General features: G+C 39.9%; 1 protein-coding gene across 2 annotated transcripts; it reads left to right on the forward strand.

Annotated features, from left to right (window-relative positions):
• The first annotated feature begins 4,256 nt into the window (after positions 1-4,256).
• On the forward strand, positions 4,257-11,627 carry LOC131216947 (putative disease resistance protein At1g50180). 2 transcript variants are annotated; one of them, XM_058211595.1, is made up of 2 exons: positions 4,257-7,166; positions 11,330-11,627. In XM_058211595.1, the coding sequence occupies exon 1, from the start codon at positions 4,310-4,312 to the stop codon at positions 6,122-6,124; it is 1,815 nt and encodes a 604-aa protein (XP_058067578.1). In that variant the 5' UTR covers positions 4,257-4,309; the 3' UTR covers positions 6,125-7,166; positions 11,330-11,627. The 2 variants fall into 2 exon arrangements, with proteins under 2 accessions (XP_058067578.1, XP_058067579.1); XM_058211596.1 differs by lacking the exon at positions 11,330-11,627 and adding an exon at positions 9,047-9,344.
• The last annotated feature ends 3,462 nt before the right edge of the window (positions 11,628-15,089 follow it).

Here is a 15,089-nt window from a genome sequence, read left to right on the forward strand (position 1 = left end):
AAAGGTTTATCAAGAAATCAAATAAGAGAACCACTAAATGAATGTGGCTAAGATCTATAAAGATATAACTTTCACTCTTGATGGCAACCTTACCTATGTTTTGAAATATAGGCTAGATTCAATGGGACAAACAAGTCAAGTATGTGACAGAAAGATACACTAGAAAAAGAAAATTTGAGTTTTATTCCTCAAAGTCTAGTGTTTGGTTTCTGCATTTCATAAGAGGCTGAGTCCTAATTCTTAATAGATCTATAAGCAGACTTTGCTGAGATTAAGCAGAATCATCTTTGATATATCTACCTATATGAGTAGAGAAGTGAGGCCGATTTTGAATAGATTGGGATCATCTCTAGAATACTTATGAAATAAGGATACGCACAAGGGTAGAAATGTGCGAACTTTTAGATTTCTAGTTATATATGAATAGATGTGTGTTATGTGTCCGGTGAATCATATAAAGTCCTTAGTTCAAGATTAATGGGTCACTAAGTACTTAGCATAACTTTGATATGTATACACAAAAGTAAAGGTTCAAATCCAAAAGATACCTTTACTTATAGACCTTTTTATACTGATATGTCATTCGTTTTAGAATCTGATTTTATTTTTGAAATTGTGGGGGATTGTTGTGTTTTTTAGGATAAAAATAAAAGTTATTTTTAGAAAGTAAATAAATATATTAATTATTTAAACTTTTCATAAATAGTGTGTATAGCCAGTCGATAAGAGAAGAGGTTTTTGCTTAAGTAACTAGGATTCAAATCTCCTCAAGGACGGTGCACCGTCCACGCGTTGCTTGGGCGCTTTTTGGCGCTTTATTAGGCGCACTTAGCACTTCGCACATGCGCATCGTCGCAAGGAGCAAAAAGAGCCTTAATCTTTTTGGCACACAGTTCAAACTTTTTGGGTCATAGTACAAATAGAATTGAACTAGGGTCTATCCTGATGTTTTATTACCTTTTTGTTGATTAAGATTAATTATGATATAATTGTACATGTGACACCTATGCCATGTGTCGCTCATGTGGATACAGTTTTTATTATTGAATAACTGTTTCTGTCTGAATGAGTACGGAAATAACCACCATAGGACAAAGAGTTATGTCCTTTTATGAAAGGCTATTGTTTGCTGTGAATGAATATGGATTTCTTGAAGAGAAACATTAGCATCTTTTCAGGAAGAAATCCATAACCTTTCAATTGATGTAAATCCTGAATACTATAATCTAACACTCTTAATTCTTAAGATTATATAATCTTTTATACAATTACTCTCGATTTAACCTCTTGCTAAGTTTTTTCTGAACATCTTAAAGGCATATCGGTGTCAAAACTAGACATATATTTAACACTTAAATGTGTAAATTTTCATATTGAAATTCGGATTGAAGTTCATTGTATCCTGAAGACAATTTGTAGATTTCCTTCGTTTGCACTTGCTGGAACTTTCAGAAAAAGGGCAACAAATTTGTCTTGAGAAATTGACTATTCAAGTCGAGCCTTGAACCTGATAGATCTGATCGTCTCGTTATCTTTTTCTTCTATCCTCCGTTGTGTACAAGAAACACTTAATTTTCTAACATTAGATATAACACATACATCATAATGGACCTACAGAACTTGGTGACGTTAAGTGGTGTATGGCACACCATGCAATCCGCTTCCTTCGATCTCTATCCCATCTTCTTTTAGGTGCATCGCATGTGCAATGCCAGCATTGCAGATAACATATGCAAGGACATCCGTGCCTGCATCCAGGTCCACACACCGAATCCTAGCCAGACATGGGTTTACTATGAAAGCCTTTCCAAGGAAGTTCCTTGGATGGAATGCTACGTGGGGTCATCGTCATGTTTGAAAAGAAGGCAACTCGCCTCATCCGTTTTACTAGATCATTTAGGACATGCGACAGGAAATAAGGTAGATCTAAAACTCAAGTGGGCCATGCGAGTGGGAAAATTGAGAAAACAGTTTTCTACCATTGAAACCTTCATAGGATCCATTTGATGTCTATATCTCATCCAAAACATCTATGAGGTCATCTCCACTTAGATGATTTGAAATCACAAAAATTTAGTCCGATACTAAGCTTTTTTGTGGCAGCATGAATATTTCAACAGTGGTAGCTAAATATCCACTGTTTTCTCTGTGTGACACACTCAAGTTTTGGATTCACCCCATCGTTGATACATGTCCTAAAATGATCTCTAAAAACGTATAGACTTAGTGGCTTCCAACAAAGCATCATCGTGGGTCCCCCGTAGCATCTCAACGCAATAACTTCCTAAAGGCTCCCGTATAAACCGCGTCCATCCGACCAAATTTCTAAGACGCGGATATCTTGACAGCCGTCTCGTGCGGGAAAGCTATGTCGGGCCCACCACGTTGTTTGTTAAAAATCCACGCGTTCCATGTCACTGGCTAAAACTGACACAAATCCAAAAATCAAGTTGACCACACGACAGAGGATTGAACGTCCACCGTTGAAACATGCGTGGGGTTACATAAGTTTTGAATTAGGCTAATTTTTAAGTTTTCCGTTCATACCGGTAGTAATGACCATATGAACGGTACGGATGGTATATAAACAGCGACCAACCTTAGATTGATTTTCCGCGCATCTCCTAAATGATCTTGCAAAGCTGATGGACGCGTTGGATTTTCGTGATGGGGTGAAGTTCCTACACTAGGATGCTAGGTGGGGCCTACTGTGATGTTTGGGAGAAATCCACCCCATCCATCCGTTCTCCGAGATCATTTTAGGAGATGAGACCAAAAGTGGGGTAGATCCAAAACTCGAATGTGCCACACTAGAGGAAACAGTGGGGATTTAGCGACCACCGTTGAAACATTCATGTGGCCACAAAAACTTCATATTAGGCTACATTTTTTGTGATTTTACTTCATCTCAGTGGGATTGACCTTATAAAGGTTTGGATGGGATATAAACATCAAGGTGGATATGAGAAAGGTTTCAATGGTAGGAAACTATTTTCCTAATTTTTCATCTCATATGACCCATTTGAGTTTTAGATCGGCGTCATTTTTTGCAGCTTGTTCTAAAATGATCTAGCGAAACAGATGGATGGGGTGGATTTCTCTCAAACACCACGGTAGACCCCACCTAGCATTCCAGCACAGGAACTTCCCGGCAAAATGCTTTAGCAGGAATCCCGCGTCCGATTTCCCGTAGACATCATGGTGGGCCGACCTAGCTTACGGTCGCACGAAGTTAAGTGCGAAAGGATTTGGAAAGGAAACCGCACCCAAATTTATATATTGCCATTGACTGACTTGCCTCAGTCATTCAATACTGCATTGTTCGGCTGTAAACAATTCAATAGCACCCTAGCAGAGACGCCACAGAGACTCCATGGGGGAATACCTTTTATGTATACATTATATCTACACTGTCCATATGTTTTTCAAGCTTAATTTGGGGCATGAGATTAAAATTGAAGAATATTCAAAGCTCAAGTGGACCACACACCATAGAAAATAGTGGGGACTAAATACCTACTGTTAAAACTTCCTGGAGCCTCAGAAGTTTTGTATCAATCTAATATTTGTGTTTTCATTTCATCTAGGTCTGTGTAACCTTACGAAACAGGTTGGATACAAATAACAATCACAGCAGGCCTAAGGAAGGTTTCAACAGCGGACATCATTTTACTTGTAGTTTCCTATTGTGTCGTTCACCTTAGCGTTGGGTTTGCCTCACATGAGTTTAAAAACTGAATGGACGGCGTAAATAAACACATAAATAATGGTGGGACCACGGAGCTTTGACACCAGCTAAGTGTTGCGGTCATGAGCCAAACCGCGTACAATCTATCAGTGGTTTAGAATTTGGTGTCTGGCCGCAGATAACTCGCACCACATCTACGCACGCGTCGCCACTCAATCCGCATCCTAAAGCAAGAGAAAATAAAGACACGTTAAACAGTGCTTACTCCAGAGATTGTATTTTAACATTTGGGCTTTCACTTCGATAGAAGTGGGCGAACGTTTGTTCATCCAAAACGTTGATAAGCTTGAAGGAACGCTATGATTTTCTGATATGAATCCCCATCCGTAATGTCAGCCATCAGATGAACGCTTTCGATTGCTTAACCATGTTATGTACTTGTTCAGAGCAAACTGGCCCAGTACACTCCACAAGTGGTCCTCAGTACACGAAACAAGGTTGGGATTATTTTCTTCCCTGTTTCCTTCGTAAGGGAAGAAATGACCCAACTCATTTTGCCTCTGTGAGTTTTTAGGAAGGGATCGAAGTTTCTCGTGAGAAAAGAAAGATAGATAAAAGAAGATGGCTGTTGAGTCTGCTGTTTCCTTGGTTTTAAGAAAACTCAGTGATGTACTAGTTCAAGAGGCAGTTTCCCTCTATGGAGTGCGTGATCAGGTCGAGTGGGTCGAGAGAGAATTGAGGCGGATGCGGTGCTTCTTGAAAGATGCTCACGCAAAGCAAAGCGGTGATGAAAGAGTGAAGAATTGGGTAGCGGATGTAAGAGATGTCGCTTACGATGCAGAAGACGTCATCGACACCTTCATCCTCAAAATAGAAGGACATATGAGAAGTGGGTTCGTCGGTTTCTTTAAAAGGTGCATATTCATCCATGTTGAATTATTGGCTCGACGTGAGGTCGGCAATGAGATAGAACGGATAAAGAATAAAATCCGGGAGATGTCTGCGAGCAGGCTGACATACGGCATTACAGATGTCAGCAAAGTCGAAGAAGGTAGCAGCTCCAGGGGTGAAAGTCTGCACGAGCAAAGGCAAACTTCTCCTCTATTTGGAGTGACAGAAGTCGTCGGTTTTGAAGAAGACATAAACATATTAGCGGGACAGTTGATCGATGGCGATTCACGACGTTGTGTGGTTTCTGTGGTCGGAATGGGCGGTCTTGGCAAGACTACTCTTGCCGTTAAAGTTCATAACAATGATGCTGTAAAGAAACATTTTGATTGTTGTGCTTGGGTTTTTGTATATCAAGAATACGTTGTGAGAGATCTTTTGCAAAGCATTATAAAATGCCTCATGCCTCTTAGTCAAGAAGAGTCTGAGAAGGTAGAGAAAATGAATCCTGTTCAGTTGAGAGAGAAGCTTTCCAATCATTTGACTGAAAGGAAATATCTTGTGGTGTTGGACGATATGTGGAAGACTGAAGCATGGGATTCTATAGTAGCTGCTTTTCCAGATATGAATAATGGAAGTCGAATCCTAATCACCACCCGCAACAGAGATGTAGCTTCATATGCAGATGCACGGAGCTGTCCCCACCAGCTGCGGCTTTTAGGAGATGAAGAAGGATGGAAGTTGTTTTGTAAAAAAGCATTCTTGGAACAGGGTATCCATTGCCAGCAAAATTTAGAGAAACTAGGTAAAGAGATTTTGGCGAAGTGTGGTGGTTTGCCTCTTGCTATTGTTGTCATAGGGGGGCTACTATCAAGAAAAGCAACAGATCCAAAGGAGTGGGAGAAAGTACTGAGGCGAATTAGCTCCCAGTTCACGGATGATGAATCTCGAATTGCAAGAATATTAGCCTTAAGCTATGAAGATTTACCCTACCATTTGAAGCCATTCTTTCTCTACCTTGGTGTTTTTCCAGAAGACTATGAGATCCGTGCTAAAAAATTGATTTATCTGTGGACCGCAGAAGGATTTGTAGAGCCAAAAGGGGATGAAACGGTCGAGGAAGCTGCAGAGGCTTGCCTGGAGGAGCTAATCCATAGAAGCCTGATTCAAGTGTCAAAAATTTGTTCCATCGGTGGAGTTAAAAGCTGCCGCATCCATGATCTATTACGTGAACTCTCCATTTCAAAAGCCAAGGAAGACAAATTCGTAGACGTTCATCATAAACATACAAGTCTTCTCTCTCCATCAAATTCACGCCGGCTTGCTATTCATCAGGCACCTAGTAAGTACACTTGTTTAAATCACACCAGCTCACACCTCCGTTCAGTGTTATGGATCGATTTAATGAAGGGAGAAGTCAGGAAAAAGCAAGAGCAGTTTCTTTTAAGAGGATTCAGTTTGCTTAGGGTGTTAGATCTATCTTATATATATGAAAATGAGAAAGCTTCCAAAAGAAATAGGTACACTGATCCACTTGAGATACCTTAGCTTCAGGTTCGTTGGCTCGGACAGTTGTGACTGTTACTTAAATGGTGTGATTCGGACCCTGCAAGCTTCCCATCATCCATGAGCAATCTCCACAATTTAGAAACGCTTTATTTAACATCAGGTTCTCGGTCGGTTCACATACCCAGTTTTATTTGGAAGATGCAACAATTAAGGCACGTGCATGTGCCGTACGGCAGCATAATAAGTAAAGGTGCGTGGTCTAAAATAGTGGGACATCCATCACTCGAACTTGATTCTTTAGTTAATCTCCAGACTCTAAAACGTATAACAGCTGGCGATTGGATAGGGGATTATTTGGAGAAATTAACTAGTCTAAAGAAACTGGGAATATGGGGGATCTACCGGAGTAGGCATGCAGAGGCATTGTCGAAGTCTCTTCCAAGATTGGACCGCCTCCAGTCTTTGTTGTTGGAATGGCACAGTACTATTCCAGGTTTTATGCCTATTTCACATAACCTGCATTTGAAGAAGATGTTTTTGAGGGGAAAGAGAAGCTACCTGAGTCGAATGAATTCTCACCTAACCTCACCAAGCTTACCTTGATATCCTCCGAGTTAATGGAAGACCCGATGGCGACATTGGAGAAACTACCCAACCTTCGGATTCTCTCATTGGATGCTCATTCATACATGGGAAAGGAAATGGTCTGCTCTGCACAAGGGTTTCGTCAACTCGAATCCTTACATGTTGTAGAGTTACATGAATTAGAAGAGTGGATTGTGGAGGAAGGAGCGATGCCAAGGCTTATACATTTGCAGATTTGGAACTGCTCTCATTTAAAGATGCTTCCAGAAGGACTGCAACACGTGACTACCCTCAAGAAATTGGAGGTGTTGTACATGCCAAATGAATTCAACACCAGAATACAGGAAAATGGCGGGGAGGATTGGCATAAGATTCAACATATACCCTCTATCGAAATAAAACAGCGAGGTATCATAGGCAGGTAAATTTGGTTGCTTGTTTCTTCCAACAACGGAAAACGCATGGAAGGGCAAATTCAGCATCTCTACAAAAGCCAGTGAGTTTTTCTTCTTTTTTCGTTTATTTCCCTCATCTTGATTAGCTCTAGGCAATACCGTCTCCTGCAAATCATGCATGTTAGTTGTTGGTGAAAATTCCCCAACCAAAAATGTCTGAAGCCATTACTTCAACTACCTATGAATTGGCCCACATGAATGTGTGATTGGATAAGTGGCATCAGTCTGATTGCTCCCTGTTGATCATGAACTTTTGACCATTTTGGCTTCCAGCTTGAGGGCCGCCATTCAAATAGTTAGAATGAGCTTGCCAGTGCTATTTTCGGACTCTTTTCTATCTGGGAAAGGGTCCACAAGAGCAACGGTTATGATCATCTGGGACTGCAGCCACATGGACTGTTCTTAACATGCACTATGTTTTCTTTGAATGCTTAAGGATGTCTTGAGATTTGAATATCTCAAGCCTTCACAATCCAACCGCTTTATATGCCGTCACATGTGCCTAGACAGAAAACAACTGCAAGATCTAAGCTGTCCATCTCAACACAATACCCATACCCAACACGAAAACTTGTCTCCGTTGTTCTAGACCATTGACTGGTTGGACAATCACACATATGGGCCATAGCCCAAAATCAGGGGAATTGACTATGTTAACCTTCTGATCCATGACTACAAATGGACTTAATGCAAAGCTGAGTGCACTTATAAATCTTCTATTGGGTGTCTTCATAGTGTCATTTCACAAAGAAGAAAAACATTCTTACTCAATAGATAGATTGGAAACTGTTAATCTGCAAACTTGAGTGCCACCCCAATTGTGGGAGTAATCGAAGTTTAACCAAAAAAATAAATAAATCCCGATTTATATATTTTGAATAGCTTATTGAATTCTGAATGTTATTGAGTATTCGTCTAACTGATGTAATTTTTCTTGATTTTAGGGATGGTTATGTTGTTAATGTTTTCTGAGGTTTACTTGATACCATGTAAGATTGCTTTGTCCTTTTATGTTATGGTTTCCTTTTCTCAGGCATGTTATTTTTTAATGACACAATCATGTAATTTGTCACCATCTATGTATATTAATGACCTAGTAGTCTGAACGTCCTAACATTTCTTCTGTTGGGACCCATCATTGATGGCTAGAATTGATCACTTTGGCACGGCAACATTCGGTATGCCATCTTGCAAGCAGAATTGTATGTACCCAACTGTTATAAATATTTGACAGAATTGTAGAGGAGGTTGGTTGATTCTACATCCATTAGATCCCACTCCCTCTAACATCACTATACATCCAATGTGGTACTCATGTGCAAGATCAAGCCATCCATCAGGTGGAGCCATCGTGATTGTGCCCTGACCCATGAATCAGAATGGTCCAATAAGCAGGTGATCCACATGCATATATTGAATCTGGTTATGAGGTTTTATTAATACAAGTTGTATAGATTAGGAAAGGATTTCTTTCTTAGTTTTAGATAAATTCCCTCTTTTACTTAGTACAATAAAGAGCCCCCTCTAAATGAGTTTTATGTATGCCTTACCCTAATCCTACTCAAACTTAGTTACATAATATCTATACCCGAAATTCCCCTGGCTCTGCCAATCACGTCTAGATGTAGGGTGCACCCATGGATTTGGTAAAACAGAAAAGAAGACGTGTTAATGCAATGCAACTAAAACTATTTATTTTGCTTTAGTAACTCATGGGATCAAAAAAAAAAAAAATTTTTTTTTTCTTTTTTTCCATTTTTCTTTTCAATTTTTCTTCATCAACTGAATTTGGTATTTATTTATGCAATGAGTTTAGTGTAAATATGCTTCAAGTACTTGTTTGGATTTGAAAAAGCAAATTATAGTATGTCATTATCAAATTTTAATCCCAGTTTTGATTTGCCAACTGTTGCTTTGGTAGGAAAGAGTCTTACAGCGCATGTGAGGCGACACGACCAGACAACATGTTGATGTATCTGAGAGGATGATCAGCCACACTAGGACTGAGACATGACCCAAACTCCTACGGCAGGCAGCAGTTCTAGCCCTACTTCTTTCTCTGCTTTCTATATCCGCTCGACTAGTTCCATCAACGTAATGAGATTGCTTGCTTGAAAGTTCATTTTCTTTTTATGGATTTCATACTCTGTCGTCTATAATGATGTGAGTTTTTTGGATGATGTTTTCAGGCATTAACATGAGATCTGTAGTTTTATCCACCAATATCTTCATACACTGGTGTGTTTTATGGTAGTTGAATCCAACGATATATAATGACTTACATCCTCTGTAGTTGTAGATTGTGATTTCAGTTAGTATCCATCAGATTGTTGTGGTTTATACACTGGTGCCAATCTAATTGTGAGTATTTTTTTCTTCTTCTCTTTGAATGTTGCCTATTGCATATTTCATAGTCGATCAATCTTTGTTCTGGCCCATGAATGGATGATAACCACATTCATGTGGAAGATCACCAAATCCTCAGGTTAGGCTTCATCCACGTCAGCCAACAATTTTAAGGGGTCAAAATTGGCATGCATGTTATGCCACATGTACAGTGGATGGATGGATGGTAGCATCCTAGTAAGGTAGTTAGTAGGGTGGAAAGACTTCTAGTGTCATGGAAAATGGGCCAAATCTATAGGGGAAAAACCTGACTGTAAATTAGGATGGACCCCACAAAAAGTAAGTATTCATCTGGCCAATGATCAGTAAGTTGGGTCAGGTGGGCTTACTTGTTGGGCATTTGGTAAATGAGATACGAATCCATTCACTAGGGGTGGCAATGGGTCGGGTGGCCTGCCCAACCCAGCCAGCTCTGGACGGACTTGGAACTTTAGATTGGCCCGTGAGCCCGGATTTCATCCCTGTCATGTGTAATAATTTATCAAACTGGGCTTGGGTTCGAAGTCATTTTAGCCTAAACCAACCCTGCTAGGCTGCAGCCTGTCATGTGTTGCTCCATCAATTTTCAGGCTGAGCTTGGATGTCAGTCATTTTATCCCAAACAAACTTGGCTCCACTCTATATGCATACGCATGTGTTCTATCCTAAAAATGTCTTATTCCAATCCTTACTGAGAAATACACATGAATCTTAAATGTAGACTATTGGCATGCGACACACTTGATCATAGTTCCAAAACTTGGGGACACACTACACCAAAATGTCTGAGGCCATTACTTCCAACTACCTATGAATTGGCCCACATGAATGTGTGATTGGATAAGTGGCACCATTCTGATTGCTCCCTGTTGATCGTGAACTTTTGATCATTTTGGCTTCCAGCTTGAGGGCCACCATTCAAACAGTAAGAATGAGCTTGCCGGTGCTATTTTCGGGCTGGGAAAGGGTTCACTAGAGCAATGGTTATGATCATCTAAGCATGCAGCCACATGGACAGCTCTTAACATACACTATCTTTTCTTTGAATGCTTAAGAAAGTTTTGAGCTTTGAATATCTCAATCCTTCACAATCCAAATGTCGTATTGCCCAAGTGATCTTTCTAATCATCGATTACGATACGTGCCATGATAGAGGAGGTTGGTTGATTCTACATGCATATAGATCCCAGTCCCTCTAACGTCGCTACTCATCAAATGTTGTACTCATGTGCAAGATCAAGCCATCCATCCGGTGGAGCCATTGTGATTGTGCCCTGACCCATGAATCAGAATGGTCCAATGTGCAGGCGATCCACATGCATACATTGAATCTGGTTATGAGATTTTATTAATACAAATTGCATAGATTAGGAAAGAATTTCTTTCTTAGTTTTAGATAAATTCTCTCTTTTACTTAGTACAATAAAGAGCCACCTCTAAATGAATTTTATGTATTCCTTATCCTAATCCTACTCAAACTGAGTTACATAATATCTATACCTGAAATTCCCCCAGCTCTGATGTAGGGTGCACCCATGGATTAGGTAAAACAGAACACAAGACATGTTAATGCAATGCAACTAAAACTATTTATCTTGCTTTAGTAACTCATGGAATCAATCTTTTTTTTTTCTTTTTTTTTTCTTTTTTTCAATTTGCTTTTCTATTTTGCTTCATCAACTGAATTTGGTATTTATTTACACAACGAGTTTAGTGTAAATATGCTTCAACTACTTGTTTAGATTTGAAAAGGCAAATTATAGTACATCATTATTAATTTTTAATCCCAGTTTTGATTTGTCGATTGTTGCTTTGATAGGAGAGAGTCTCACGGTGCATGCGAGGCGACATGACCAGACAACATGTTGATGTAGAGACTGTTGGCTTGAAAGTTCATTTCCTGTTTATGGTTTTCATACTCTGTCATTATGTATAATGGTGTGTGTTAGTTATTTGGATGATGTTTTCAGACATTAGCATGAGATGTGTACTTTTATCTACCAATCCCTTCATACACTGGTGTGTTTTATGGTGGTTGAAATCAAACGATGATGACTTAATCCTTTGTAGTTGTAGATTGTGATTTCAGCAGCATCCATCAGATTATTATGGGTTCATACACTGGTGTCCATATGATTGTGAATTTTTCTTTTTGAATGTTGGCTATTGCTTATTTTCTGAGTTGATCAACATTTTTTAGTGCTGCTGAATGGATGGGTACCATAGTGGCACAACCAAGAATGTCTAAGGCCATTACTTCAACTACCTATGAATTGGCCCACATGACTGTGTGATTGGATAAGTGGCACCAATCTAATTGCTCTCCGTTGATAGTGTACTTTTGACCATTTTGGCTTCCAGCTTGAGGGCCACCATGCTAGTTTCGGACTCTTTTCTATCTGGGAAAGGGTTCACTAGAGCAATGGTTATGATCATCTAAACATGCAGCCACATGGACAGCTCTTAACATGCACTATCTTTTCTTTGAATGCTTAAGGATGTTTTGAGATTTGAATATCTCAAGCCTTCACAATCCAACCGCTTTACATGCCATTACATGTGCCTAGATAGAAAACAAGTGCAAGATCTAAGCTGTCCATGTCTGTCAACGTGTGGCTCAGTAATCAGTCAGGTGTAGCAGTTGAACCATCAGGTGAGCTACAATGTACAAAACAAATAAATGGCTAAAACATGCTTTTCATGCACAGTGGCCCACCTAATGAGTGGATGCACAAGGTATGCTATATGCACAGGTGGGATCAGAAAACAGTTTAATGCATTAGGAAACCAATTTTCTTTGGCTAAACACAACTTAGTTTCCTTATGATGTGGAGTTTATGGAGTGCACGTCATAATACCTATACCCAACACGGAAACCTGTCTCTGGTGTTCTAGGCCATTGACTGGTTGGACAATCACAGAGATGGATCATAGCCCAAAATCAGGAGAATTGACTATGTTGTTTATTTTTTTTTCAAAAGAAGGCCCAATGTCTATTCAACCACAAAAAGAGAATTTACAATTTGGGGAGGCCCAGAGAAAAAGGACTAGGCCCGCCTATCGTGAAGGGCTGAACTAAAATAAACAAGCGAACCGACAGACTAAAATGGACTGGAGAGGCTACGAGATTCGAATCGCCCCCAATCCAACTCTATCGAGAACCAACTCTCCACGAGTTTTGCGGGGGAGATCCGCAGACGAATGGAACGTTCTGTGGAGCTGATTTAAGCTACCCCAGCGGGCCAGGCTATCCGCCGCTGCATTGGACTGCCTGGGGATTTGTTTAACGGAAATTGATAACGTTCCCCGATAGAACTCGAACTGGTTAATGCAAAGCTGAGTACACTCATCAATCTTCTATCGGGTGTCTTCATAGTGTCATTTCACAAAGAAGAAAAACATTCTTACCCAATAGATAGATTGGAAACTGTTTATCTGCAAACTTGAGTGCCACCCCAATTGTGGGAGTAATGGAAGTAAAACAAAAAAAATAAATAAATTCCAGATTTATATATTTTGAATAGCTTATTGAATTCTGGATGTTATTGAGTATTCGTCTAACTGATGTAATTTTGCTTGATTTTGTGGATGGTTATGTTGTTATTCATGTTTTCTGAGGTTTACTTGATACCATATAAGATTTTGTCCTTTTAATGTTATGGTTTCCTTTTCTCGGGCATGTTATTTTTTTAATGACACAATCACGTAATTTGTCACTGTCTACGCATATTAATGACTTAGTAGTCCGAACGTCCTAACTTTTCATCCGTTGGGACCATCATTGTTGACTAGAATTGATCACTTTGGGAAAGAAACATTTGGTATGCCATCTTGTAAGCAGAATTGCAAGTACCCAGCTGTTATAACTGTTTGACAGAGTTGTAGGGGAGGTTGGTTGATTCTACATCCATTAGATCCCAGTCCCTCTTAATATCTCTACACATCCAATGTGGTACTCGTGCAAGATCAAGCCATCCATCAGGTGGAGCCATTGTGATTGTGCCCTGACCCATGAATTAGAATGCTCTAATAAGCAGGTGATCCACATGCGTATATTGAATCTTGTTATGAGATTTTATTAATACAAATTGTATAGATTAGAAAAGGATTTCTTTCTTAGTTTTAGATAAATTCTCTCTTTTACTTTGTATAATAAAGAGCCACCTCTAAATGAATTCTATGTATGCCTTACCCTAATCCTACTCAAACTGAGTTACATAATATCTATACCCGAAATTCCCCTGGCTCTGCCAATCACGTCTAGATGTAGGGTGCACCCATGGATTTGGTAAAACAGAAAAGAAGACGTGTTAATGCAATGCAACTAAAACTATTTATTTTGCTTTAGTAACTCATGGGATCAAAAAAAAAAAAAAAAACTCATGGGATCAATCTTATTTTTTTTCATTTTTCTTTTCTATTTTGCTTCATCAACTGAATTTGGTATTTATTTACCCAACAAGTTTAGTGTAAATATGCTTCAACTACTTGTTTGGATTTGAAAAAGCAAATTATAGTACGTTATTATCAAATTTTAATCCCATTTTTGATTTTCCGACTGTTGCTTTGGTAGGAGAGTCTTGCAGCGTATGTGAGGCAACACGACCAGACAATATGTTGATGTTAGATAGGCCGCATTCCTTGTATAGAAGATTTTGTATTTATCATCTTACCTTATATAGTCGTTGTAAAACTCTATATATTCAATCCTTTAGGGTTGTCTGAAATATAGAAAAGAAAAGGAGAATCATTCTCCCCAAAGCCTTCATTGTTTTTGGTTTGTTTACATGGTATCAGAGCAATACCGATCATAATCCGGCATCTCTTCATCACTGGCCCCACCGTCTGTCAAATTCGGCCCTCCCCTGTTCGATCCGGCTTGTCCCCTGTCAGATCCGGCCCTCCCCATGCTCGTCCGATCTTCCCCAAGCCTATCTGCATGTCCCTGCGCACGTCCGATCCCTGCTACACCTGCTGCTCTCTCACCTGCTGCATCCGACCCCTCCTGCTGTGCACGCCCCTGCTGCATCCGATCACTTCCGTCCGCACATACGTCTGCACGTACGTCTGTACCTACAGCGTCCGCACGTACATCCAATCCCTACTGCACCTCCTGCTGCATTCGATTACCTCCTACTGCATACATCCTGTTGTCTTTGTCCAAACCCTTTTGCTGTTTTGATCTATTGCCGTTTGCTGGTTACGGTTCTGATCTGTTTGGTGGTGATATAAATCCTGTTGCTGATTGTTGTTCTGCTCTATTAGTATTTGCTGATTGATGTTCTGATCTGTTTGGTGGTGATATAAACCCTTTGGTTGATTGTTGTTCTGATTTGTTGCTGTTGTATTACCTACAACCAACTCTCCTACTGTAAGGTACCTTCTTCCTTGGCGTAGTTTATATCTCTTCTTATCTATGGACAAAGACTCCCAAACAGAGGCCCCACGATGTAGTTTCGATGGCACCAACTAGAATCTATGGGCCATCCACTTTTAAAGTTTTCTCAAGGGTCGTGGTTTGTGGGGACTAATTGATGGATCTGTTACTGTTCCCGCTTCCACCGATGCCGACAGAATGA

The sequence above is a fragment of the Magnolia sinica genome, chromosome 10 (genome assembly GCF_029962835.1).
Source record: "Magnolia sinica isolate HGM2019 chromosome 10, MsV1, whole genome shotgun sequence".
Taxonomy (NCBI): Eukaryota; Viridiplantae; Streptophyta; class Magnoliopsida; order Magnoliales; family Magnoliaceae; genus Magnolia; species Magnolia sinica.

Coding starts and splice junctions, on each gene's coding strand:
- LOC131216947 (XM_058211595.1), top strand. CDS start 4,310: ATGGCTGTTGAGTCTGCTGTTTCCTTGGTTTTAAGAAAACTCAGTGAT.